This window comes from Phodopus roborovskii, unplaced genomic scaffold, assembly GCF_943737965.1.
Source record: "Phodopus roborovskii unplaced genomic scaffold, PHOROB, whole genome shotgun sequence".
Classification (NCBI taxonomy): Eukaryota; Metazoa; Chordata; class Mammalia; order Rodentia; family Cricetidae; genus Phodopus; species Phodopus roborovskii.
In genome coordinates, this window is record NW_026126485.1 from 17,927,596 (window position 1) to 17,954,911 (window position 27,316).

The 27,316-nt window shown below is 42.9% G+C and overlaps 1 protein-coding gene across 2 annotated transcripts in view; it reads left to right on the top strand.

The window, feature by feature from the left end:
* Positions 1-26,950, top strand: part of Clgn (calmegin) — a 35,290-nt gene extending 8,340 nt beyond the window's left edge. For both annotated transcript variants that reach the window (XM_051194896.1, XM_051194897.1), the window contains 12 exons: positions 4,756-4,814; positions 7,028-7,169; positions 14,733-14,814; positions 16,040-16,232; positions 16,750-16,939; positions 20,524-20,637; positions 20,755-20,905; positions 22,214-22,429; positions 23,832-23,957; positions 24,248-24,410; positions 25,173-25,276; positions 26,104-26,950. In XM_051194896.1, coding sequence (XP_051050853.1) covers positions 4,756-4,814; positions 7,028-7,169; positions 14,733-14,814; positions 16,040-16,232; positions 16,750-16,939; positions 20,524-20,637; positions 20,755-20,905; positions 22,214-22,429; positions 23,832-23,957; positions 24,248-24,410; positions 25,173-25,276; positions 26,104-26,184 — 1,621 coding nt within the window. In that variant the 3' untranslated portion in view covers positions 26,185-26,950. The remainder of the gene's footprint in view (positions 1-4,755; positions 4,815-7,027; positions 7,170-14,732; positions 14,815-16,039; positions 16,233-16,749; positions 16,940-20,523; positions 20,638-20,754; positions 20,906-22,213; positions 22,430-23,831; positions 23,958-24,247; positions 24,411-25,172; positions 25,277-26,103) is intronic.
* Positions 26,951-27,316: the final 366 nt, after the last annotated feature.

The following is a 27,316-nucleotide window of genomic DNA, read 5'->3' on the forward strand; positions in this document are numbered from 1 at the left end:
AGGGCAGCCTTCTCTTGACTCAGAAGGCTCTTGTACTGTTGTAAATACCATAATCTGGACTGCACTCACTTGTTCCTTAACAAAAGTAACAATTTTTCAACAGTAACCAACAAGAGAGCAATAAAAATGAGCAATTGTAAGAGGCTGTCCCTGGGTCCTATAACCTCGAGTGGTGTGTGTGGGGGGGGGGTGGGTCCAGGGGAAGAGGACATATTCTGGAACGGCCGCAAAGTGGACCTTTTCACCGAGTTTCCTGTGTGTTGACATCTAACATAGACTGAATCTCCAACTTGGAAGCGATGTGGAACTTCCAAGTCTCCTTTCGCTGAGTATGCCTCCCGGAGCTGCTTCTGCTCGCTGTCTCACTCACTCCAGCACCTTGAGCCTAGCTAACAGAGGCTGGGAAACAGCATATCAGCACTCTGTACAGAGGCAATTTCCACCAGTAGAGGGAGCCCCCCACACATAGAGCCATTTATAGGGGGTCAGCCCAAATGGTTCAGGGGTGTTTCTAACCCTGAAAAGCACAAAGGGTAGGAGAGCTAGCTGATCATTAATGCCCGTGTCTGCGGTCAATTTAGTGAAGGTCTATTTATCCTTTCTACCTGAGCTTTGGGGTCTGCATGCATAATGTAATTTCAATCAATCCCCAATATCTTGGCCAATCACTGACTTACCTGGTCAACGAAAATTAAACCATTATCTGATCTTACTACCTTAGGTATTTAAAATCTATGAAAATTTTTCTTCAGTAATTTTTTTAGCCACCATGGTTGAGGCAGCCCCTTTTGTTTATAGATAGCCCCTGTGCACATGTACAGTTGCAAAAGCATACCTGCTGCCTGTCTAATGTTTATGGACTTCTCTTTGGCTAGCCACAAGGCTTGCATAAGAGCCATGAGCTCAGCTTTTTGTGCTGAGGTTCCTTCCATAGGCTGCTGGATGGTACAGGTTCCATCCACCACTGCCACTGCCCTTCCTTTACCCTTTACCACGTAACTGCTCCCATCAGTGAACCAGGTCAGCACCTCCCCGGCCAGTGGGATGTCCATAAGATCTTTGTGAACCCCAGTCTCTTCAACCAACAGTTGATGGCAGTCATGAGTCACTGGTTCTTCAGTCTCCTCAGACAGAAGAGCGGCAGGGGTTGAGGGTGGCTGGTGGAGAGAATGTAATCCTCTTGGTGAGAAGTAGGCTTTGGTAGTGAGTCATGCAGGCATTGGTCATCCATCGGTCTGGGGGCTACTGGACAATGCTCCCCAATGCATAGGGCTTATTATAGTTACTTTTAGCCCCAAAGTCAACTTGTCAGCCTCTTTGACCAGTACAGCCACAGCTGTGATAGCTTTTAGACAGCCAGGCCATCCCCTGGCTACAGGATCAGGCTTCTTTGACAGATAAGCAACGGGTCTTTAACATGGCCCTAGGGATTTGGTCAAAACTCCCCAGGCGACCCCCTTACGCTAGTCCACATAAAGGGTAAAAGATTTAGTTACATCAGGGAGGGCCAGAGCAGGTGCCCTCAGCTGGGCCTTTTTAATGGCATCAAATGCCTCCTGATGCTCTGCCACCCAGGAGAATTTTTCTTTTTCTTTAGTCGGCAGGTAGAGTGGAGCTGCTGAGGTCTCAAACCCGGGATCCATAGCCTGCAAAACCCAGATGTTCCCAGAAATTCTCTTACTTGCCTGGCCATGGTTGGGGCCGGTATCTTGACTATAGTTCTCTTCCGAGCCTCCGTCAGCCATCGTTGCCCATCCTGTAGACTGTACCCCAGGGACTTTACCTCTCTTCTGCAAATCTGGGCCTTTTTGGCTGAGGCTCAATAGCCTAGGTCAGACAATTCCAGCAGCAGTGCTTTTGTTCCTTCCAAGCAGTCCTGTTGGGTGGCTCCCGCTAGAAGTAGGTCATCTACATACTGGAGGAGGGTCACCTAGGGGTATTAGATCTTTATGAAGGGCCTCATCAAAGATGGTCAGGGAATTTTAAATTCTTGGGGCGGTCGGGTCCAGGTGAGCTGCTCAGTTCTGCCCTTGTCAGGGTCTCTCCATTCAAAGGCAAAAAGCGGTTGGCTGGTGGGATGTAATCTCGAATGAGTGGGATACCTGGCCCACGCCAAGGTCCACTGTTCTTTGGGTAGTCTATGAATATTGCCGTTGCCCTGTGGTACCCATTACTCAAGATTTTTTGTCTTTTAATTTTTCTAATGGCTGTATCAGCACAGAATGTTCCACTCTAGTATCCACCAAAAGTTTAACTGGTTTCCCCTCCATTTTCAAAGTTACCCTGGGCTCGGGGAGGGGGTCCAAACCCCATCTCCCTTAATCTTTATCTTTCCCCAGGGTTAGGTAGGACCTTCCATCACTTGTTTGTCTTCTTGGGGCAGTCCTTTGCCCATTGTCCTTTCTCTTTACAATATGTACATTGGTCTTTGTCGAGCGGGGTCCTGCTGCCCAGGTCCCCTGTTTTAAATTTTCTAAATTCTCTCTCTCTACTATCTTTTCCTTCAACCACTGCGGCCAAGATTTTAGTCAAATTCTTTTCCTCCCTTCTGTCACGCCTTTTCTCTCTCTCTTTTTCCTTCTCTGTCCCTTCAATACACCTTCTCTGTCTCTTTTCTCTGTTTCTCTCTCTTCTCTCTCCTTCTCTTCTCTGTCCCTTCAGTACACTTTCTCTGTCTCTCCTTCTCATTCTCGGTCTCCCTTTTGTAATACACTTTTTCTGCCTTTTTCACTAAATCACATAACTCGGCTTCCTGTAACCCTTCCAATCTCTGGAGTTTCTTTCTAATATCCGGGGCCAGATTGCCCTATGAAGGCCAGAGCCATTGAAGCTCTCTGGGCTTCTGAGGTAGGGTCAAAGGGAGTGCTCTCTTTACCTCAGCCAAATTGGTGGGCCATCTCACGGCATCTGGGAGACCCGCCACCAGAGCCTGGCGATAGATTTTCAAGCTCTCCCTACCTTCAGCATTGTTGAAGTCCCAAATGGGGAGAGTCAAGGGGAATCCCAAGCCAATAGTATTCTCTCCTGCTCCTCAGTTGTGAAGAGTGTCCGCAGCAGCTGTTGACTGTTGAGAAAACATAAAGGACTCCACCAACCCTGTATGGCACTGGGAATCCTCTGAGAAAGGGGGGTGGATAGTTTTCCAATTATAAAGATCTGAGGAGGAGAAGGACCAGTACTGGCCCCCCATCCGACACTGGGGGGCCAAATGTGCGCAGCCGCAGGGTCATAACCCTGTTTGTCCATTCTGGCGTGGCTCCGCCCTGCCGCCCCAGCCCATGGCCAATTGGCTGCAGCTGCTCCGGTAGCCCCACCCCACTCCTGTTGTCAGGGGATGCATCTGCTCACAGTCTCGCTGGGGCTCCTGACCCTGAAGATGGCCCCACCAGTGCTCATGAGCAGCGGGTCAGGATGAGAGCCAGGTCTAGTCTGAAAACACAGTTGCCTTAACAGCTTGGATAATCTCAGAATTAAAAGGGTTTCCTCTGGTGGCCATGTCGGCCACTCAGAGGTACAAAAAGTCTGCCAGATCTCTTCCTAACCTCAACTGACAAATTATGGGCCTGAGACTTAACTTCAGTCTAGTAGTCAAGAGTGAAACTAAGAGAAGTCATCAGACAAAGACACCAAAGACACACAGAATGAAAATGCATGAAACAGAAACTAACAGATCCAGACACAGGTGACCCATCTGCGTCTTCCACAAGCAGGCTAAAGAATTGAATGGCCGCGGAGGAAGCTTATACTTCAACAACAAAGTTCGGTCCTACCAATGGGCAGAAGGAGCCCACAGGCATCCCCGTGGCTCCCATACCCCCCCTGAGGGGTCCCTCAGGGCAGCAGCCTGTGATCCCCCTAGCAGGTCTGCTGATCACAGTCCTCTGGTCCTTAGGGCCCAAGAGGACAAATGCAAACCAAAACCGAGAATGCGCGTTCCAGAATACAGATACCAGAAAACAGACACTCAAAACAGAGACACCGGCCAACACACACACATACACACACACCAGTGTGGATCCCCGTACCTCCAAGTCAGTTCTATGGTGAGAGGGGTGGTGGCAGATTCCCAGCCAATGCACCAAATGAAAGACCTGCAGAGCGTGGACCTTCAGGCTCCCACTCAGGAAAGGTGACACCCCCAAATCACTCACAAGAAGGGGTCTTGATGTAAAAGCATGAGGTCTTTTATATTCCAAGTGCACTGGGGTCCACAGTCGTGTGCCACACAGGGGTAGAGGACTGAGGACCCTGAGTAGACTTGAGACAGCTTTTATAGGGTTATAGCCTATTTACTGGCTGAGGGCAGGTTCTGGAATTTAAGATATTGAGTATTTTTAAACTTCTAGCTTCCTGGGGTCATTGGAGAGTTAGGCTGTATTTTTCCATCCTTACAATATTAACAGTGGGAATGCACAAGACAACTGAGTTATGTTGCAGCCAGTGATGGTATGCCTATCTGTAGCAGTTAACACCTACTGACAATTATGCTCCAGACCCTCTGCTAGTGGTTAGATATGTACTTCATTTCCTCCCTGAGAAGTGGTGGCCTAGTGTGCAAACTTACTCCCACAGCAATACTCAAGGATAGATTCTGAGCCTCCTGGGATTGTGCAAGGCTAGATTAACTGATTAATTTCTTGGCACGAATTCATTTTTTAATGAAAACTGATTATGTTGGGTATCTTCTTGTATATTTACTTTCATTTTATCTGTAAATTGCAAATATTATTTCAATGGCAATATCTTTACTTACAGGTGGGTCTTGTCAAAAGCAAAGAAGGATGATATGGATTCAGAGCTTTCCATGTATGATGGTAAAATACTTACTCAAATATTAGATAACAATAACTCACGTTCACTTAGCCTCTGAGATTATATTTTTGTTAAATTACGTTGACCAGAAGGACCAACCAGCTATCACCATGAAATGTTCCATTTTCACCCTGTTCCTCTTCATTGTTTCAGGGATTGCCGGATTGAGCCAGTTTTCTGACTCTTAAATCATAGTTGGACTTTGACCCCAGGGCGTTAGCTTGCTCTGCTGTTCTAGGTGATTCCCCCAAGCCTGGGCACTCATAGATAAGAGCAGAGGTGTGTTAATAAGCACTGTAAGATAGTGGCCACCTCTGTAGCCACAGCCTCAGGCCTTGACCATTATCCACAGGACCCTGATGGGGTTGTCTTCAGGCTTGGCTATGGAAGTAACTTTGAGGGTATATTTTCTTCCCTAGAAAGACCACCTTAGAGAATGACAAAATAATGTCTCCCTTCTGGTCTAAAAGCTGCCTCCTCTAGCATCATATATCCACTGCTGCAGGGAACCAGGAGGGGAAACTCATTGTCTAGGAGGTCCTCACACTCTTAAGCATAAGTAAGGCCGAGACCTCAGACTCAGCTGGAGGCCACAGCCCAGCAGCCTCTGTAATTGTGTAAGCTAGAGATCACACCCACCTGCCTTCCTCTTTACATGTTTTCCTTCCCAGCAAGTCCTCCTGCCACACATGTGTATACACTCCACATGAGACCATGTGTGGACCAGTGTAAAGCCATTTACAGAATTCTTCACCTCAAAGAAACAATGAGTCCAAGGAATATACTGCTAAAATTGACCCAAATAAACCCTGTACCGCTAAGAACCAGAATGTTTGATTTAAGCCCTTCAGTCTTCTTTTTAAACCAAGTAAAATGTTCAGTCTAGAAAAAATATAACATGGGGTATGCTTTATGGAAACCTGCAAATATTTATTTATTTTTAAGATGGGCCTTGCTATGTAGCCCAGGTGGCCCTCAATCCTGTCATCCTTCTGCCTTAGCTATCCGAGTGGCAATGTGATTACAGTGAAGGCAGCAGTCCCAATAGTGTCACAAATGACAGACTGAAACTCAAGCTGCTTTCATCATAAGACTTGTGATAACTTCATTGTTTTTAGAAAAAAAAAAAAAGCAGCCTAGAGCATTAGTGATTTAAATGTGCCTGTAAAAATAATTGTGAGTTGAAACATCATGGCAAAATAACCATCTTTTGCTGGATTGCGTTTAGTTAGACACACATATATAATTTTCAAACATAATTTTGAAATAAACATAAGTTGATTTTTTTCCTGTTTTAAAAGAGTGATGTCCAGCACAGAACTCTGGGTCTCCAGTTGCCCACCTGGCTCACAGCCTGTGTGGCCCACAGTCTCCCTGCAGGAACAGCCCAGAGACCTAGGCTTTGCTGCTCCATGGCTTTAGTGCTTCTCTGGGGTGTGGCTGCTTCCTGGCCCAAAGCTCTCCCAGACATGAGGCTTAAAGCAGAAAGGTTTGTGTGATGAGCTAGTCTTCAAATGCAAATTAAGTACCTACCGAATGCTGTGAGAATCCTTGCAGAGTGCTTACATTTCCTAGTAAACTCAACCTACTGGGCAGACTTTATGTTAAAGATGCACTCTGTCTCATATGCATTTTTAACTGTCTCATCTTGTTTTTATTTCATTTTATTTTAAGTGTCTGGACAAGGTAAACTTTGCTCTTGGTCAAGAGGGTGCACTTGGAAGAGTGACTCCACAGAGAGGAAGGGCACTGCTTTTATATCTTCTTTCTTAAAGTCAGCATTGATAGAATTGATGAGACAAACCATGTTAATTCATCTTATTGAAAATATGTCCAGAAAACCTAATTGCATCTATTGTAGAAGTGTACCTCCCATGTTATTTATTAGTCTTCTGAGTTTGGGTTAAGGAAATGAAATCAGTTTCTGAAAAATGAAACGGAAAAGAAAAGGGGGGCTCAGGGGAGACCAGGGAGGAAAGAGGGAGAGGAGAGAGGAAGAAAGGAAGAGGAGGGATGGGGAGAAGGGGGAGGGAAAGATGGAAACGGGAAGTGGGGAATGGGAGGAAGGAGAGGGCAAAGGAAGGGAAATACAAGGAGCAGATATTATTTCCTGATGTGTTCTTCAGTTCTCATGGCAAAATTCACTGCTAACAACTGCTGGGCTGCGGTTTTCTGTGACTTCTCTTTAGCTCACTTGCTTTGCTTCCTCTTTCAGGAAGATGGGAAATAGAAGAGCTGAAGGAAGACCAGGTCCCTGGCGACCGAGGCCTGGTTCTGAAGTCTAAAGCCAAGCACCACGCAATATCTGCCATCCTTGAAAAGCCCTTTATTTTCTCCGATAAACCTTTGATAATTCAGTAAGTGTTAAGACTTTAATTTGAATTAGTTTGGTATCACTTTGGCATCTGAATATGTGTTAGTTTTGGTGCTGAGTACAAAAAAAAAAAAATTCCACATTTCCCTTTCCAGGTTCTTATACAAATGCCCATATACATAACCACACCCCGGGCCTTGGGGGCCAACAGCTTAGTGGTAAACTACACATCACATGTCTTATATGCTCAAGTCTGTCACCATGAAACCTTAGTTTTTCTCATTCCTTGCTGATAAGATAATCACCTCAGGACTTTCAGAGCAGAACCATAAACATGGCCAGTTTATAGTTCTGTTCATGCCTAGCCACTCAAAGAGGCAGATTGAGTCTACCTAAGCTGTGTCTGCAGGCTGGGGTCTTTCAAGCAGGGAGTTCTTTTAAAAGCCCCATGCTGTCATGTCTTCTCCTGCACATACATCTCCCACGTGGTCTGCATGTACACTGCCCCAAGGTCAGGTATAAATTCCCAGCCTTCTCTCATCTGTAGAGCTGTGAAACCAAAATGATTCCCATAAAAGAAAGGCATGTGCGTGTGTTACTGGGGAGTTACATTTTGTCTGAAACCGCCCCGAGTGAATGTGTCCTACAGAAATAGCAGCAGTGCCCTGCCAGACACTCAGTTCTCTGCCAACCCAGTGAACAGCGTTCCTTCCTGGGATTAGTCGTATTCTAGATGAATCCATTTCAGTGGCTATTGGCTATTCAATACCAAGTAAAGACAGGAGGGGTTCCCTGTTATCTGAAATAATTAAAATAACATTACAAATACTTAGTGGGACCAATATCCACATTGGTATTATTTATTGCTAATTAGGATTTGGTCTGATTTTTGTTTTGCTGATAATTTCTTTGTTTTCTTTTTTCCTGTCTGTGGTATGTGGAGGTGGCCGGGGTCAGGGTCGTTGAGTGCAATTGTATGTATGTGTACATGTGGAGGCCTGAGGTTGATGCTGTGTGTTTGTGTGTGCGCGTGCATGCGTACGTGCATGCATACGTGTGTGTGCGCGTACGTGTGTGTGTGTGTGTGTGTGTGTGTGTGTGTGTGTGTACATGTGGATGTAATTGCACCTTATTCACTGAGACAGTCTCTCAATCTACAACATGCTTCTCTAGCCAGCTTGCTCGGTGAGCCCCCTGCCTCCATCTTCTGAGGCTGGAATTACAGGCTGGCCTCTGTGTTCACCCAGCATTTTGCATGTGTTCTGGAGGTCTGAACTCTGGTGTCAAGCACTTTAGCTACTGAGCCATCTCCCAGTCCTTCCTTGAAACTTACTATTATTCTCTTAAAAGCTCGGTGTGTATAGCGTCACTTTCTAAGTGTACTATTGGTTTGAACAGGGTTGGCAGGAAACCAATACAAAATACAAGTTGTCAGGGATAAGATAAATGTGGCGTTTCCCTGGGAGCCACTAATAAGAAAACGATGCCTTGCCCAATGAGAAGCAAACCGAAAAATATGTCCAAAAATTTCCAAAACAACTGTGAAATGATTGTTTTGAAAAAATAAAGAGAATCAAGAACTTAACAATGGGCTGAAGTGAAAATATGTTAAATGCTATAATTGGCACATGGTTTTTATGTGCCTTTTCCAGTTTGTGTACATGTCAAAAAATGTTAAGCACACCTATTCTGAGATCTGAAATGCTTTGAAATTTGGAACATTTTTCCAACCTTTGTGACTACTCATTCATATAACAACAATTTTGTACTACTGTTTCTGTTCAGTATTTGTTTCCGATTTTAATTTTGCATATGTACTCTCTGTGTGGTGTTTGATATTTTAGTATGTGTGTTACTGTCCGTGTGTAATGGAGATTCACATTTCTGTCTCTTTAAATGCTTATCACATCTTTCTTTGTGTGAGGCCCTTCCTTCTGGCACTTTCTAGAACATAAATTGTTGTAGTCACCTGCTGTTCCTGAGGGCGCTAGAGAGTGTCCCTCCTTCCTGAGTGTAGTTTTGCCCCCTGATGTTTGTCTTCCCTCTCTTCCTTTCTCTCCCTTTCAGTTCCAACCCTCTAATGACTCCTTTTCACTTTTATAACGTCAGTATTTTACTTCCAAAAGGAGTGAGAACACGTAGTGTATGTCCTGAGAATTTTTGCTATAATTATTTTACTTAATGCAATGTTCCATGGCCTCAGCCATGTCTCTATGATTTAAAGTTTAATCTTTTTTAAGAGGCTGAACAGGGTTGCATTTGGCATATAGACCACCTCTTCCTTATCCAAACCTCAGTGGTCACCTCAGTTACTTCTACATCGTGGCAGTTGAGAATGGGGTTGAGTAAACGTCAGAAGTGCAGGCATCTCATGGACCACTATACTTCCCGTGGATATGTTCTAATACTGGGAGAGCTGATAAATGGCTCAGAGTGTACTTCTGGTTTTCATTTGAGAAATCTATTGCCATTCCTCATAATGGCTGTATTAATTTATAGCCCCATCATCAATATATAAGAATTACCTTTTTGACATCATAAGCAGCTTTGTTGTTGTTTGTTTGAGGGTGTTATTTTTTTGTTTTTGTTTTTTATTTGGTTGTCTTTTTCTTTCTTTCTTTTATTAAAACCATTGCACCTGGGGTAAAGCTTGGTTGTGTTTTCTGTTTCATGATAGAACATGTCTTTTAATACACTTTGTTCATATGTATGGCCTTTTGAGAAATGTCTGTGTAAACCTATTGCATTTCTTGTTTTTTGAGACAAGGTTTCTCTGTGTAGCCCTGACTGACTGGTGTAGACCAGGCTGACCTCAAACTCAGAGATCACCTGCCTCTGCCTCCCCAGTGCTGCACATATTTCTAATAGGACTTTTGAGATTTTTCTCTTTTTTGCTGAAGTATTTCATATAGTCTGAATATTAATCAGTTATTTCTAGTTTGTGCAACTTCCTTTGTGCTGGCATGTGGTCTCTCCTGGGTCCCCCTGGGAGAAGGTGCACCTGCAGAGGATGCGCTCTGTGCCTGTTGGCTGACCTGGAATACTTTGAATCCAGTGCTTCTCAGCTTAAATGGTCTGTTCATTGTTGAATTGGAGGGTGTTGGGTTCCCCATGATGGCTGGATCTCCTTTTAAGTCTAGTCATGCTCACCTCTCACACACAGGTGCTCCCTTCCCAGGTCCCCACCTGCACTGGGGCTGCATCCTCTTTGCTGACCCCTTTATCATCCTAGTGATTTGGGCCTCTCACCTTTTTTGACCAAGTCTGTTCTACCGGATTTGAATGACAAGTCTTTGTCTGTCACTTCACATCCTACCTCTGTGAATCTCTTTGTATACAGAAAAATGATTGGCTCCTCTTCTTGTATTGTTGGGGTTTGTTGTTATTTATTTAGTTCATTTTTCTTAACTTCACTCAGCCAGCATAACTTTTATTTAGTTTAAAATGTTGTTAATTCAGGGGATTCTCTAATTTTATCACTATGTTTTTGTTTTGTAAGTTTTTTTATTGTTTGATTTCTCTCTCAGTGTTCATCCCTGATGGGGTGTGTGTGTGTGTGTGTGTGTGTGTGTGTGTGTGTGTGTGTGTGTGTGTGTGTGTGTGTGTGTGGTCTGAGTTTTATGTTTTAATGTGCTTCTGTGTTGGTAGCTATTGTCCTTTTTGCCTCTGAAAGTAGGACCCCCTTATGAATTTCTCGCAAGGCTAGTCTATTGGTGCTGAATTGACAGAGGTTTTACTTGCCCTAGGAAGAAATTATTTTTCCTTTGTTTTAAAAGGCTACCTTTGCTAGCTAAGGTGTTCTCAATTGCCAGTCTTTAGTTTTTATTTCCTTTTTTTAATTTTTATTTTTGTGCATTGATATTTTGCCTGCATATATGTCTGTGTGAGGATATTGGATCCCCTGAAATGGGAATTACAGACAGATGTGAGCTGCCATGTTGGTGCTGGGAATTGAACCTGGGACCTCCAGATGAGGAGTCAGTATTCTTTACTGCTGAACCATCTCTCCAGTCCCCTAATTTTTATTTCTGTAACCTCTGTGAGTTCACTCTCCCATTTATTTTCTGAACCTGTATGGTTTCTCCTACAATATCTGCTTCCTGCCATGGACAATACTTTTCTCTCATGGTCCTCCTCAGATGTTTCAGAATTCAAGTATCACATGTTTCAGACATGGTTTTCTTTGGTTGGATTTTCTTGGAGTCGTATGAGCATTCTAGAATTGAGATCAGCTGCCTCTATCAGCTTTATGCAGTGTCTTTCACAGTAAATTACTTCTTCCTGGCAATGAATCCCAAGGTGCTGGTTGGGTAGGCCACTCTAGCTTTAGTCCTACATGGACATAGTAGTGTGTTATCATGCAGCATGTTTAGCTATAAAACCGGTGGTTGCAGGTGTCTCAGTGACTCAGATAACAGCGGTTTGTGAGGTCAGTCTATCAGCTTGAATGCAGCTCTTTCAGATGGAGTATGTTTGTCACTGCATGCAGCTGTGGGGGGTTGTCCAGGGTGGCATGGTATAGCACTCCCAGGAGTGGGGACAGGGGAAACATTGATTTCTGGGGGCTTAGCATAGGTCATGCTCATGTGTGGATATCTGAAGGTCATACAGAGTCTGTAGTCTAGAGGGTCTGGAAGGTTCTAGTGGGATGTTCTTGGCTATGGTGTAGAATGCTCACCAGTGTCCATGTTTGACCATTGCCTTTGAAAGTCCTTGGCAGACTGAGGTGGGTGCTTACTGTGGATAGGAAAACCAGGGTCCTTCCAAGATCTGAGGATTGCTTTGTTTGCCTCAACTTCTTGTTTGGAGCCTTGGTGGACCAACCCTTATAAGGCAGGCTTCTTTATGTTTCCCTGGATGAGGGTAGCCTGCTTTGTGTAACCACTACTTCTAGGATGGAGCTGCTCAGCAGGAGTCTGGGCGAGGCCCAGCACTGTATGAGCTGGGCACCTTTTTAAGATAATTCAGTGGTGTGGGTTTCTTGTCAGTGACCTAAGCTGAGCTGGGGTCATGAAATCTGTGTGTGGGCTTCTGTGGCAAACAGGTCAGTGCCCACAGCATTAGTTGGCACTGTTGGAAGCTTCCTACTGCCTCATTCTCCACTTTATGAAGCCCCTTTGGATTCTAAGTTGGTGTTGGCTTGAGAGGTGGGATGCTGGACATTGTGTGCTTCAGCCCTTCCTGAGGCTGTCCCAACGTCTCTACTTGCATTTCTATTGTGTCTTTAGTATAATCCACACTATCCCTCAAAAAACTCCAATAAATTTTGTTGTTTGTTTGGGGTTTTTTATTGGTTTGTTTTAAATTTCTCTCCGTTCTGAAAGTGCCTACAATTACCTATTGCTCTGGAATTTTAAATAGTTTGATTGACCAAGTGGTTCTCAAAGTGTTGTGGGTTTTAGAGCATTTCAGATCTCAGACTGAGGAAACCCAGTAGTAAAGTTCATGCATGGCTCTCAAAGAAAACATTAGCCCATGAAAGATTTTAAGAAGTCCCACATATAAAAAAAACATCTGTAGCTTTAATATTGTTTTCCCCAAGTGTGCTTGACCATGTAAGTTAGTTTTCTCCCATTAACTGTTTCCTAGAAAGTGTAGTAACATTCTCCTGAGAAACCCAAGTTAGCACAGATGGTGTCTGTATCCTGGTTTCCTGTTGGCTTAATGTTTAGCAGCAGTCTCCTTATGTGACGAGAGATGCTTTGCTGAGCCTCCAATGCATTATGTATGATTATACTAGCAAGTTAATGTATGCTTTGCTTGTAGGTTTGTTTCTCATGGTCCTGGGGATGGAAGGCAATCAGGCCTTAGCTTGTGCTGGGGCAAATCTCTGCCTCTGATCCCCAGCCCTGTTTGTACTTTTCATTTTTCGACAGGGTCTCACCAAGTTGCCCAGGCTGAACTTCCCTTCAGGGTCCTCCTGTCTCAGCCTCCCAAGTATCTGAGACTACAGCCTCTGCAGGCAGGCCCTGCAGAGCTGGTGTTCAGAAACAGAAAGTTTGCAGGCTAAGACAGGAACAGTGACTGACCCTCAGCACGGTGGGACAGCAGAGCCATGCTCCTGTTGACAGAGCCAGTTTGTGGCATTCTCCCAGTATTTACACTTCCTGGAGGACCCTTCATCCTTAAGTCACCTGAAATACAGCAATGTCTTTTAAAAATTTAAGCTGCACCAGGCACCATGTCTTCTGTTTTTTTCTTCAAAGATATGAGTGAGCCCCATGCGGAAACCGTCAACTTGTATTTTAAGTAAAACTTGTGCTTTAGGGGAAACGAATAAATTTTCCTTTATTTTTAAACTTTTTAAAAAATGTTTTTGCTAAGTTCCATAACAGAATGTGACATTTTTGAGCCTTTATTTCCCTATCATCAAAATCACCTAAAGTTCTACAAGTAGGTGAGGGCCACACTCCACATCATAGGTGAGCAAACAGAAGCAACACTTAGTAAATGATTTGTGCTCACACAGGATGTCAGTGGGGCAGCCTGAAGGGTCAAGAAGCAGTTTGGGCTTTCCCACTTAAAAGTCTGTGCCTAGAGCCCTCTGTGGACAGTGGGAAAGAGCCAAGGCAGGAATTGCCCGCCCCCAGGCTTTGCAGAATCACTCACACTTTGCCTTCCCCCTCCTTCCTTTCTTCCCTTCTTTTTTTATTCTCTTTTTGATTCAAATGTGTGTACCAATTGAGTTTAAGCTGGCAGGTTGTATATGCTTTTTTATTTTCCATCTTCTCCCTGAAGTCGTTGGGAGACATTTAAAGCTATAGTCACTCATGAAATAACCAGCATTGCATATGGTTTCTTATTATATTTTTTTCACCTAACATAACAAAACCTTTTTCTCCATATTTTTTTTTTTTTACCGTTTTTCACTTGGCAACTACTTTTTTTTCACACGAGTAATTAATTTATTGGACATCTAAGCTTTGCTCTTATCATTTTTAGGCTACTATTTCTTTAAAAACAACCTAAAACAGAAAAAATTTTGGCTGAGACTTCTAGTATGTTATAAATCTATGACAGACTTACGTGTTTAGCTGTCACATTAAATAGTGGACGTTTACCTTCCTCATGGCTATTTTGGTGTGAACTACCCCAAGTTACTGAGTGAAAATCTGAAACCTCTTTAGAGAAATTTAATCAATAAATTCAAACTATTGAGCATGGTTTGGTGTCATTGAATTAAAATAAATATTAGTGCTGGGTTCCGAATCTCTGTCCGTTTCTAGAAACATTCAGTACACAAAGGCTGGGGATTGGCTCAGTCATGGAGTGCTTCCCCGGCTTGTTTGGAGTCATGGTTGCAGTTTTAGTTAAAAATCTCTTTATTCTTACCTTAATACTGTCTGGGGAAAATATGCAAATGAGGTGGTTGTCTATAGTTGGTTGTAATTATTTTTAAATACTTTCATATTTTAACATCATGATTTAAAGTATTAGATGAGCATTTCTGCTCACTTCCTATAAGTTGTGGATATTCTTTATATGAATGAGTTTGGTAGCAATATAAAGTAATTCTGCTTAAAGGAATTGAGAGTAATTTGTTATACTTTACAGAGTCACAAGTAATGTATTTATCAGCAGTATGGTTCTTTTTCCCTCCATTTAGATATGAAGTAAATTTTCAAGATGGTATTGATTGTGGAGGTGCATACATTAAACTGCTAGCAGACACTGATGATTTGATTCTGGTATGACATTTTAATATCTAAGAACACCTTATTGAAGTCAGTAAGTATTTTAAGGAGTGGTTGACCACAACTGAAAAGTTCATTTTCAATTGAAAAAAGTAACTATGTCTTTTTCCAACTTGAGTCTACATGATCTTTACATGCCTTCAAGGTTTATAACACAGCTGCCTTACCTGATGAAAACATCAATTCTGTACTCTTTAGTAACATTAATAACTGAGTCCTGTATAAGAATAGACGTGAAGGTGCTTAGAGATACTGATGAGGAATGTGTCAATTGAAGTTCTTCACAAGTTTGTTAAGAGAAGCACAAGTAAACGTGGCCTGAAGCCCACATTAGAGACTGGGCTGTTTCAAATGTCACCAATACACAGAAAAAAACTGAAGTTTATAGTTCTGATAGGTTGGGGACGTTTCTTATAGCATTCTGCAAAGGAAAAGTGCAAGCTCTGTAGAGACATCACCTATTGTTGAAATGGCTTTGCTGTGGGCAAGCTGTGAGGTGGACATCAGAGGTCGTCCTCTGAGCTGCTGGCTTTAGGATCAGGCGAAAGAGAGGCCATTTGTAGGACATAGTTAGTGAAGATCTTGTGAGTCTCAGTGGCAGGGTGGCCTTGAATTCCTTTAAGTACTTCATTGGACTCAATGAATCCTCAGAGAACCCTTCTGAGGTAGAAACTGTCACCTCCACATTTGAGATGTGATGGCATAGGGATTCAGAGGGTTCAGAAACTCTCTCAGCCACACACGCTTGGTGTGTGCTTCGGAGCTGCAGTATCTGAGTGCAGAATTACGTGCTGGAGGATTACATCCCACAGGGAATGACACTGGGCGTTCCTCTCTTTGTCGAGCACATTTTACTAAGGGTCATTTTCCCGTTTGCTCCTGAACAGTGGTAATGAATAGTCACTTTAGTCTAAGGTCGTATGTGTGCTTCATTTCCTGTGAACTGTTGGCACATATTTGGGAGAAGGGCAAAGTGTGTTCTGATGCCGAGGCCCCTGCTCCTCCTGTACCTTCAGGAGGGAAGCAGCATGTGACTTTCTAAAGGAACAACAGATGACTCCCAAACCAAAGTTTTCACTTTGCCGTATCCTTTATTGTCATTTGTGTTAATTCCTAAGTTGGCATTTGATGTCGTTTGTGAACGCCACACACTGGACAGAACAGGGTCACAGACTGTGGTGTGACTCTGGACTAATTAGACTGTCATCTCTCTTTGAAGGAAAACTTTTATGATAAAACATCCTATACCATCATGTTTGGACCAGACAAGTGTGGAGAAGATTATAAACTTCATTTCATCTTCAGACACAAACATCCCAAAACTGGAGTTTTTGAAGAAAAGCATGCCAAACCTCCAGATGTTGATCTGAAAGAGTTCTTTACAGACAGGAAGACTCACCTCTACACCCTTGGTATACCATTCCATAACACAGGGAGAAAAAGTGCCCAATTGTGGGGGGGAGTTCTGAAGAGAAATGGAATTCACGCAGTGATTCTACTTTGTTGAGTGGGATTTACATAGAAAATACGAGTGTAGGAAATCCAATTTTACAAATGATAGATACTGGGTCAGGAACTCTCAAGTGGTTCTAAAACAGCTTGAGTTCTTTGTAATATTCTTGCAACCTTCTAAGTTTGAGGGTTTTGTTTTAATGTGAGGAAGATTGGCTTATATTCTGTAACTGTAAAGGGGGACACTTTGTAGCCATGAGTCCCCACCATGGAAATAATGTAAAGTTTTACTATTTAAAAATGAGTTTAAAATAAATTTTATCATTAGAAAATATGTAGCTAGTGATCCAATACACTGGTTTTTCCTCGTTAGGAGAAAATTGTGTCCATACAGTTCAGGTCATTTTAGTATTTAGAAGATTATCTCTGCAATGTCTGTCTGAATACTAACTATAATATATTGACATTGTTCTTTAGTGATGAATCCAGATGATACATTTGAAATATTCGTTGATCAGAAAATTGTGAACCAAGGGAGTTTGCTAGAGGATGTGGTCCCACCTGTCAATCCACCCAGGGAAATCGATGATCCCAGTGATAAGAAGCCAGATGAGTGGGATGACAGAGCCAAAATCCCCGACCCCACCGCAGTCAAGCCAGAGGACTGGTAAGCCAAGAGCTCAGCTACTGGCCTGAACGGTCCCAGGATGGGTCAGTGACACTTACAGCCAATGAAACTTTTAACAGCTTACTGTTTGCTTTGATGATTTAGTATGGAATAATCTTCAGAAATGGATGTTGCATTTCTCTCTCTCTCTCTCAATTTTAAATTTTCTTTAATATTTTCACTTTGTTTCCCTTTTTTTCATCATGTGTTCATATTTTAATGATAGCAGTTCTATGGGAAGATCCATGAGTTTGAAACATCATGACTTTCATCTTAATTCCTGTCTTATTCTTCATATGTGTGTGGTGTTCTCTACAGGTGCAGATTGGTTTTTTGGTTGTTGTTGTTGTTGTTTGTTTGTTTGTTTATTTGGTTGGCTGGTGGTTTTTGTTTGTTTGATCATTTGTTTAATAATGACTTGGCTTTAGGTGGCCTTACTGTCAGCATCTTACAAAGCCTTTGTGGGATTCATGGTGTCATCATCCTGAAGCATTAGTTCTCTTTACAAGCCATGTATTTGTGTTGTTTTCCATTTGTGGGGACTAGAGGTTTTCTTTAACTGAAATGCATTCAGTTGATGAGTCCTTGTACAGGCTGAGGTAGGGTGGTTCGAAAGCCATTGTATGTCTTTCTGCTGAATTAGTCTTTGTCCTTCAGATATGCTCTGTGATTTTTACAGTAAGACCATGTACTTTTATTCCTACAAAACATTTTCTTGCTGGCTGCATAACCCTTAATTAAGGTTTGCTAAATATATTTCTTTTTGTATTTAACCACCATGTTAGGTTATGCTGTGTAACAAATATCCCCAAGCTTACAGGCAACACATGCTGCCTATCACTTCACTGGGTTGAGGCAGGGATGTAGAGGTGGCCCAGTGGAGGGACTCTGACTTTGAGGAGATGCTGCCACTTCCTAACCAGCTCAAGTGTCTGATCCCAGGAGGTTTTCATCCTTCCCTACCTAGGCTCCCTTTGGGTGTGTTCATGGCATCTTAGATCACACCTCAGAAGTAGTGATCTAAAAAGGGAGACAGCCCCCCTGAAATTGGCATGATATTTTATAACTGGGTCTAGAAATAGCATGCTGCCACCTGCTATCCTAGCTAGACGGAGACTTCACCAAGGTGTAGATACAAATACCAGGAGAAAAAAAAAATTCTTTGACTCCTATGAGAGTATAAAATGGTTTTACACACTTGTTGAAATGACTGCCCTCTTCCTGTTTTCTTAGTACAGTGAATTATAGTGGCTGATTATCTAACGTTGACTTACAGTCCACCTGCTCGGCACTATCATTATCTTTTTTATGTCTTTTGTTGGGTTCTACTTAGGATTTTTTTCAGATTCATTGAAGTGTAGATTTTTTGCTGCTAAATTCACTTGCTGTTTGCATACTTCAGTGGGCTCTGATGAACACACAGACATCAGAAGCATTTCCATCTTGCCAGGAGGACCTCACGTTCTACACCCGATGAGGCTTCCATTTCTGTAGCTTGGCAAAAACTGTGTAAAATGGACTCATAGGATCTGGCTTCTCCACCCGCCTCCCGAGCCTGCCCTGTACCCTGTATTGGTGCCTTCGACTGTAGCAGTTGCACAGTGCTGGGACTGTGTCATTACTGGTTCACCTGTTCACAAACTGATGGGAAATTGCAAGATTTTCCAGTTTCCTGTAATTACAAGTAAATGTGTGGTAGACATACTGGATGTGGTAGAATATTGGCTGGACATAAATTTCCCACATCGTGGGTAAATACCTAGGAATGGATTTACTGTCCTGTTCAGGAAATATATGGGTGAATTGATGAGAAGCTGCCAGAATTTCCTGAGGTCCATGCTATTTTGCATCCCCACAAGCCTCATACAAGGGTTTCAGCTGCTTTTCATTTAGAACATTTTATTCCCATTTTTCTTGTCTTTTTGGCCATTCTAAAAGGTTTGCAGTGGAATCCTACTGTTTTAACTCACATTTCCCAACTCTCACTTAGTACCTGGTCTTTTTACTTCCGTTTATATCACTTCCTTGCTGAAGTATCATCTTAAGTTTGTCAAATGTTTTAGAAATTTCTTTTTACATTATTTTGTATGTATGTGTGTGCCAGGCCCACAATGCCTATGCAGAAGTCAGGACATCCCGAGGTTTGCATATGGCAAAAGGAACAACAGCAGACATGTGTTAAAGGCCAGGCATCATGTTGGAAACCTGTAGCTCAGCACTTGGAAAATGTGAGCAGGAGTGTTAGAGTGTCACAATCTTGGCTACATAGAAAATAAATAAATACATAAATAATAGTAGCCATATATTTAAAAACACATGAGGCTGGTGAGATGGTTCATCAGGTAAAGGTGCCTGCCAGTAGACCTGATGGATGGCCAGAATTCTACCTCTAAGCCCATAGGGAAGAGAGAGTCAACTTCTGCAATTTGTCCTCTGACCTCCTGTGTGCTGTGGCTAAGAGCACATGCACATACATGTGCATATGTGTTTGCATGCACATAGGGAAAGAAATGGTAAACAAATGGGAATCTTTTAAACCCTGAGAAAGTAGAAAGTGGAAAGATTTTTACCAGCAAATGGCTAATTTCTTAATGTAAAAGAAGTAAGCTACCAAAAGAGATGTGAATGGTTTGCATGTGTATTTGGGCTGCTGTCTATGCCTAGCTTGGATGGAGATACCCAACTCCTGGCTATTGGAGGCAGGCCTTTTGTCCGTGTTCCTCTCGGCAGCTCCTGCCTCACTTGAGATATCACCAGGATTGCCCACTGAGCTCTGTTTCCAGCCCCCTCCAATCTTTGTAGTCCTAGTCTCCAGACCTTCCCAAGCTATTCCCCCACACATAAAAGTTCCAAAGGCCTCAGTACCACATGGCCAGGGTTGGTCATGGAAGTGATCACATTCCTTGGTACCAGTTTCTGTGTTAGATTTCCTTCACTGTGACAGAAAACCCCCAGGAATCAACACATAAGAAGAAAGACTGGGCTCGGCTTCAGAGGTTTCTTTCATCCATGGTACCTGGCTCCATTGCCGGTGGGCAGCACCTGCCATCAGGATGCCTTGGAAAGGCACATGTTATGAAGCAAAGCTGCCCACATTGTTTCAGCCTGGAAACAGAGGGGAATAACTTTATAACAGAATCTCCGGCTTGAAATCCATTAGGCTGGGAATCTGGAAATGGATTCATTAATGAAACCAAAGCCCTCATCATCGAGACCTCACTCGAATTTAGCTACAGTGGGGACCAAGCCTTCAGCACATAAAGTCCAAACCATATCAGCAGTCATCCAGTACATCATTTTTATTGACTGAGTTTAAATGATAAAAACAAGATTCAGCATGCCATGTATGCAATGCTATTATTTATGTAAAAAAAAAAAAGTCTGTGTACATATCTTCATAGAGCACGAGACCATATGACAGGCAAATGAAGTGTGTATGTTGGGGGGGGGTATATAGTGACCTTAGTAGGCACATAAACCAAATAATAGGACTTAGTGCTGCAGAACCTTCTGGACATGTTGACATATGTATTTAAGAACTTCCTAAAACAGTAAATAAATACACTGTAATAATGCATTTACAGGGATGAAAATGAGCCCGCCCAAATAGAAGACTCAAGTGCTGTTAAACCTGATGGCTGGCTTGATGATGAACCAAAATTTATCCCCAATCCTAGTGCTCAGAAACCTGATGATTGGTAAGCATTCTTCAATTCCAGGAAAGGTCCCAAGTGTATCCTGACTATTTATGAATTTTTATTGTGCCCTGCAAAGACTGGAGACTAATATATTACCTCTGACCCCAATAACTTCAGGAATGACGACATGGATGGAGAATGGGAGGCACCACACATGCCTAATCCAGCCTGTCAAATTGGATGTGGCAAGTGGAAACCTCCTATGATAGATAACCCAAAATACAAAGGAGTCTGGAAACCGCCAATGATCAATAATCCTAGCTACCAGGTAATAATCACTGTCCTGGCTCCGTAGTCAGGTCAAGTTGCTTTCTCTATTTTTAGAAGTTCAATTTGTAATTTATGAAGTCAAAGAAAGTCGTCTAATTTAGGCTAGGTAAAAAAGGAGGGATGGGGAGAGTGCATGAGTCTCACTGGGAGGGGGAAGTAGGATAGATTTTTAGAGTGACTGGGGGTGGATGGGCATGGGAGTTGGGGATCATGGTGTGACAGAGGTGCTGTAGAGGAAGAACATTCAGGGAGAGACCACTGGAATTAGGGGGTAGTGGGGGGGGAGGGTTGGGAGCCTAGTACAATGGAAACTCCCTAGAATGTATGAAAGTGATCCTAATAAGGACTCTTAGTAATGGGGACACAGAGTCTTAAATGGTCATCCCTTGTGGCCAGGCAAGACTTCCAGTGTAAGTTACATTCAATTGAGTTGTTGGCCAAGGGGAATATGGAGACAACACCCACACAACTCATTGAACATGGAGAAGCCAAGCTGCTGCCTACACGGAGCCTTTGGTCTGGGTGGGGAGATGTACTCTGCATGGTACTGAAAGAGAAACAAAGATACCAACCCAGCCATAAAACGTTTGACCTACAATCTGTTTTCCTGCAAATCTGTTTTCCTGCAAAATACTCTAGGGCAGTGGTGGCACAAAACTTATGGGAGTGGCCAACCAGTGTCTGATTTAACTTAAGTTCTCTCAATGAGAACTCACGCTGTCCATTTCAATAATTAGTGTCTGTGTTTCATGAACTCCTTATTTATTTAACATTGTCAAAATTCAAAATTTTTAGGCTGGCAAACATTTTGGGGGTGATCTGGCTTTGCTTCCGTTAGTCATCTTACCCTCTAGTGTGCCTTTGTAATGATTCATTGATGTCTCTCGCACTGTTCAAATGTGGTTATATTAATTCTTCACTGTAGCATTTCTTCATAGCATTTATTACAAAGGGTGTGCACATGTGCATGAGTGAGCTCATGTGTGTATGTGAGAGTGAGAGGTGGCCCTTCATCTTATTGTTTTTGAGACAGTGCCTGTCATTGAACCTGGAGCTTTCTGATTCAAGTAGCCTGGCTGCCAGCAAACCTCGGGGTGGCCATGCCCATCTCCTCAGGTCTGGGATTACAGGCCAGCTTTCTAAGTGGTGCTAGAGACTGAACTCAGGCCCTCAGATCTTCCGCAGGAACAAGCTCTTTACCCACCGAGCCATCTCCCTGTCCCTTAGAAAAGGTTCTTGTATTCCTTTTTAATTGTTTAATGTCATCACTTCATCTAACATCTGCTTCGTTTGTTGTTTCTTGCAGGGAATCTGGAGCCCTCAGAAAATCCCTAACCCAGATTATTTTGAGGATGACCACCCATTCCTTCTGACTTCTTTCAGTGCTCTGGGCTTAGAGCTATGGTCCATGACTCCCAACATCTACTTCGATAATTTTATCATCTGCTCAGAAAAGGAGGTAGCAGATCGCTGGGCTGCGGATGGCTGGAGACTGAAGATAATAGTGGCAAATGCTAATGAGGTATGATAGTTACTATAGGTGGGAGTCATGGGACCCCAGTCTCGGCTGTGGGGTGTGCACAGATGCAATGATTCCTAAAAGCCAGGAAGATGGACTGGAATACATTTTGCAGGCAGACTATTTAGCTTTTCTGCATATTATATGGTGAACTCTGTAAGGAGTATGGTTTTTCTGCCTGCCGCCTCTGGTCTTGTCCTGCCGCCACGCCAGCCCCAAATAATGCACAGAGATTCTGTATTTGATACAATGCTATTGGCCAGGTGCTAGTTTCTTATCGGCTAGCTCTGTCTTAATTATTAACCCATTTCTATGTATTTCCACGTGGTCTTACCGAGAGCAAAGGAATGGCGGTTCTGTTCTCTCCAGGCTCTCCATCCTGACTCCTCTTACTACTTCCTATTTCCTCCTAGTCTCCTAGTCCCTCCTATCTTCCTTTCCTATTGGCCAACAGAGCTTTATTCATTAACCAGTATGAGAAACATATACAGAATGACATCTCCCATCAGAACTCGGCATCAAGATGCCTATGATCTCATCCCATTCATTAAATTATGGTAGCTTTAATGAGCTCCAAAGCCTACTTGTGATTCATAGCAGTAAGAAATACTTTGTGTTTTCATGTCGGCAGTGCAAGCCTGAGTTTTAACAGTGACCTTTATGCATGTCAAATATTTTCTCTTAGAGAAATACCAAGAACTCAGCGTTATTGTTTGCCTCAATTGCAGTGCTGTGCACTCCAGGTTAGCTGGCCTGGCCTGGCCTGGCCTGGCCTGAGAGCCTCCCAACTGTCTCTACTTCCCTCCCACCTCACCCCGCTTCACCATGGGGGTTCTGGGATTGTAGGGCAGGCCACTACAGCCAGCGTTTTGTGGGTGCCAGCACTGGACCTGCATGTTAGGCACCTTTATCTGCAAAACCACTCACCTACCCCCATTTGGTTTCTTTAGACACTTGATTGTTACAAGTAAAATATGTTGTGGCCTTAGATTTTATGTTACTAAAATAAAATTCATGCACAAGGGCCACTTATGAAATTGCTCATATAAAAGAAGAAGAAAAAACAATAACCCCTGGGTGATTTTATTAGGAAATTCTTTAAATAACAGAATGTATTATTAACATATTATCAAAGGTGTCTTTTTTTTCTTTTTCATTTTTGGTGTGTGTGTGGGTAGTGAGTATGGGATATGTGTGAGTATGGTGTGTATGGGGTGTGTGTGTATAGTGTGTGTGTAGTATGTGTATGTGTGTGGTATGTATTGGGTGTATGTATGTGTGTAGTGTGTATTAGGAGTGTGTGTGTGTGTGTGTGTGTGTGTGTGTGTGTGTACGGTATAAAATGTACATAATCTGTATTTCCCAGTGGAAGTTGGTAAGTGTTCTGTGCTGATTTCTCCCACAGCCTGGTGTATTCAGACAGCTAACGATAGCAGCAGAGGAGCGACCATGGCTCTGGCTTATGTACCTTGTGATGGCTGGGTTGCCCATAGCATTACTTACTTCATTTTGTTGGCCAAGAAAAGTAAAGGTAAAGAAAACACACTTTTTTCAACTTTGTTTTTCAGATTTGCTTGTTTTCCAGAATCAAACTGTGTAATGAATGCAATGTAAATGCAATTAATTCAGTTTCCTGTAAGATTTACTGAGAGTTTATTATGTACCTTATCAGTGAGTGTAAAAAAAAAAATGGCAGATAGATGTTAAGATGAAGAGGATGCATTGTTGTCCATTTCAATGCATAGTGTCTGTGCACTAAAACAATAAAGTAAAAATAGTGTTTTGCTTTTAGTAAAAACAGCCTTTGTTAAACTTCCACAGAAAAAATATGAAGACATGGGTCCTAAGACAACTGACATATGTAAAGCACAGACTAAGGCAGCTCTGGAACAAGGGGTAGAGGAGGAGAAGGCTCCAGAGAAGCCAGAAGATTTGGAAGAGGAGAAAAAGCCAAGTGACAGTGACATAGTCATCGTGGAAAAGGGTGAGGCTGTGCTGGTGACTTGTGACAGTCCCGTCCTTCCGGCACTGACTGAGAGCCGCCCGCCCCGACCTGCAGTTTCCTGCCCTGTTCAGTGTCTGACCTGCACTTGGGAACTGCCAAGAACACGTGATTTCCGCAATGTGGATTGTCAGTGTTCTGAGAGGGCCAGCCCTGTGAACAGCCAGCCTGTCTACATTGCTGTCCCTAGGCCACAGCCAAGAGTAGAAATGAGCTGCAGTTTATACACAGTTGCGGTGTGACCAAACATATCCTCATCCCACTGGGGCCTCTACAACATCCCCCCAAGTCTAGCATGATGGGCCATCTTCCTCCCCTCTCTCCCCACTCCCTCCCTGTCGTTTCATAAAGACAGTGACAAAGTTGGAGATCTGGCTAAAGAGAAGCCATAGGAGAGTCAGAGAAAAAGGAAGGACAAATGGCAATACAGGTTGGAGAATACAGAGGTTACGCTAAGTGGAGGTGTGTCACTGTGAATACCAGAGAGCCGAGAATCGTTGGGACTTTGTATATTATATAATCATAATTTAGGAACTTGCCCTTTGCTTCAAAAAAACTGATTTTTTATATGTGAAAAATAATAAGTATTTGCAATGAGCTAGGTTTTTTTCATTTCAGTTTTGAAGAATAGAAGTTGCTTTAATTGTGGGATTTAAATTAATCTCCCTTAATTGTTCTTAATACTTTTCAGTAGCAAAATCCTAACTTATGGGGCCTCTGTCTTTAATAAAATCTGCATTCTAGAAGAGGAAGTTGGCGAGCCGGAAGAAAAGAGTGAAGAGGAAGGGGAAGCCATAGAAGGGCAGGAAGAAGTGAGCAAGTTGAGTAAGTCTGCATCAGAGGACGAGGTAAGCTCGGTACAGGGACGGGCTTCCGCCATACTTCCCTCCGTTCCCTTGAGTAAGTGCCTGCATGACACTTTTAGACAAACTGATAGAGAAGGCAGAAGACATGTTGTCATCACATCTGATAGAGGAGCGCGTCACCTGAGCCACTCACAATGTAAAGGTAGACTGCATTGACAAAAGCAGTCTAACTCTAGTGGTGAAGATGTACAGAGGTCACTGAGGGTTTAAAATGCAGGCCTCCTCCTGCTGAAAAGTCTGTTGTCTCCATCCACACTCTAGTCAGCAAGCCAAATTATTTTTGTTGCTGAATGTATAGCTGTGACGTGACTTTAGCTGCATAATGTCTTCATGCATGCATTTAAAGTTTGCTTTTAGGGACAAACGCACTCTGAAAGGTAAAGAAAGGAGGGGACATTTTGTTTTTTCCTCTCTTCTAATTTTCCTGGAGGCTTTCATTCCAGAAGTTCTGAAATAGTCTCTGTAAAACCAGCTCAGGAGTCATTACTCACAGAAGTGGTGGAATGAATTGTTTTCTCCCATGGTGGGAATCCCACTATTTTCGAGGAGACCGAGACCGTCTTCTGAGTCACAAACACAATGCTGCAGGGTGGACAGCAGTGGTCTTTGCCACATGCTTATTTGATGAGGAGGGTTATTTTGAAGATGCCATCAGACCAGCTGTAAATAAATAAGACATCATGGCAGCTTCTCAAGGTGCAGGAGTCGAGTAACAGCATTGGATGGGTAGAGCACAGGGCTTAAAGGAAGAGAAATAAGCCAGCTAAGGTTACATGACAGGGAACGTGCTGCCTTTCATTGTTTTCCAGATGAAAGAAGCTGATGAGAGCACAGGGTCTGGAGATGCACCAGCGAAGTCGTTACGCAAGAGGAGGGTGCGGAAGGACTGAAGTGTGACAAGTATTCATTGCAAGCCCCTGAGAGAGAGGCCTGGCACTCTAAAGTTAGTGTGCCCGGGAGGACAGTGATTCCAACTGCAGAAACCCTTTCTACATATCTAGCAATGGTACTCTTTCAGATACTTCTTTCTTTCTTTCTTTTGGGGGGGAAAAGTAACTTTGAAATTAACTGGTCTTTGAATTTAGAATAAAAGGAAAGTGGCACATTACACGAGATCCAAGAGATTAATATCCTTAGAGGTTACAGTTTTAATAGTTGGAAGATAGTTTTGGTTTTGTACCGCAAAATGGCATGTAGTCATCACACCTGCTATTGGAAAAAAAAATCAACTCTTGGACTTCCCACTTCACCCGATACAGGTTAGTTTTATAATAAAATTCAGGTATGTTCTGTTGTACAGACTGAAGGTCACCGAGTTTGTGTATGATCGTTTGATGCCATCAGCACTTTAACGTGCTGTATGTGACCCACACATACTTGCCTGTGTTCCACTATAGTTAGGGTCACTTCGCTTAGAGATTCCTTGAAGAGGTGCTGTGTTGACAAGCGTGTCAACTGTGTCACTCATGCAATCACTGGGTAATTTTCAAGCATATTCTACATGTGAACACAAGATAATAGGCTTGTCAAAACCAAATAATGTATAGATTTTTTTCAAGCTTTTGTAGCCACTTCATGCCCAAATGGCTTACCTCATTCACAAAACTGTGTGCACACACTGCTCTTGAAAATAAAATTTAAATATTTTTCTCACTTCATTTTTTTGTTTGTTTTTCAAAAAAGAAAAAGGGTTTCTCTGTGTAGCCCTGGCTGTCCTGGAACTAGCTCTGTAGACCAGGCTGGTCTCAAACTCACAGAGATCCGCCTGCCTCTGCCTCCTGAGTGCTGGGATTAAAGGCGTGTGCCACCACTGCTCAACACTATTTTTCTCATTTAAAGTATACCCTCTATATTCATCATTGCTGGGGAGGTGTCGTTTATTAATGGTTAAATCCAATTCTTCAACTCTGTCTTTCCGCCATGATTTTCTACTAAGAGGTCAGGTGTATTGTGAGTCTGTTGTTACCCTTACAGCTGCATCTGAAGTGAGTGCCCAAATAAGCTACCTTTGCATCGGCATTA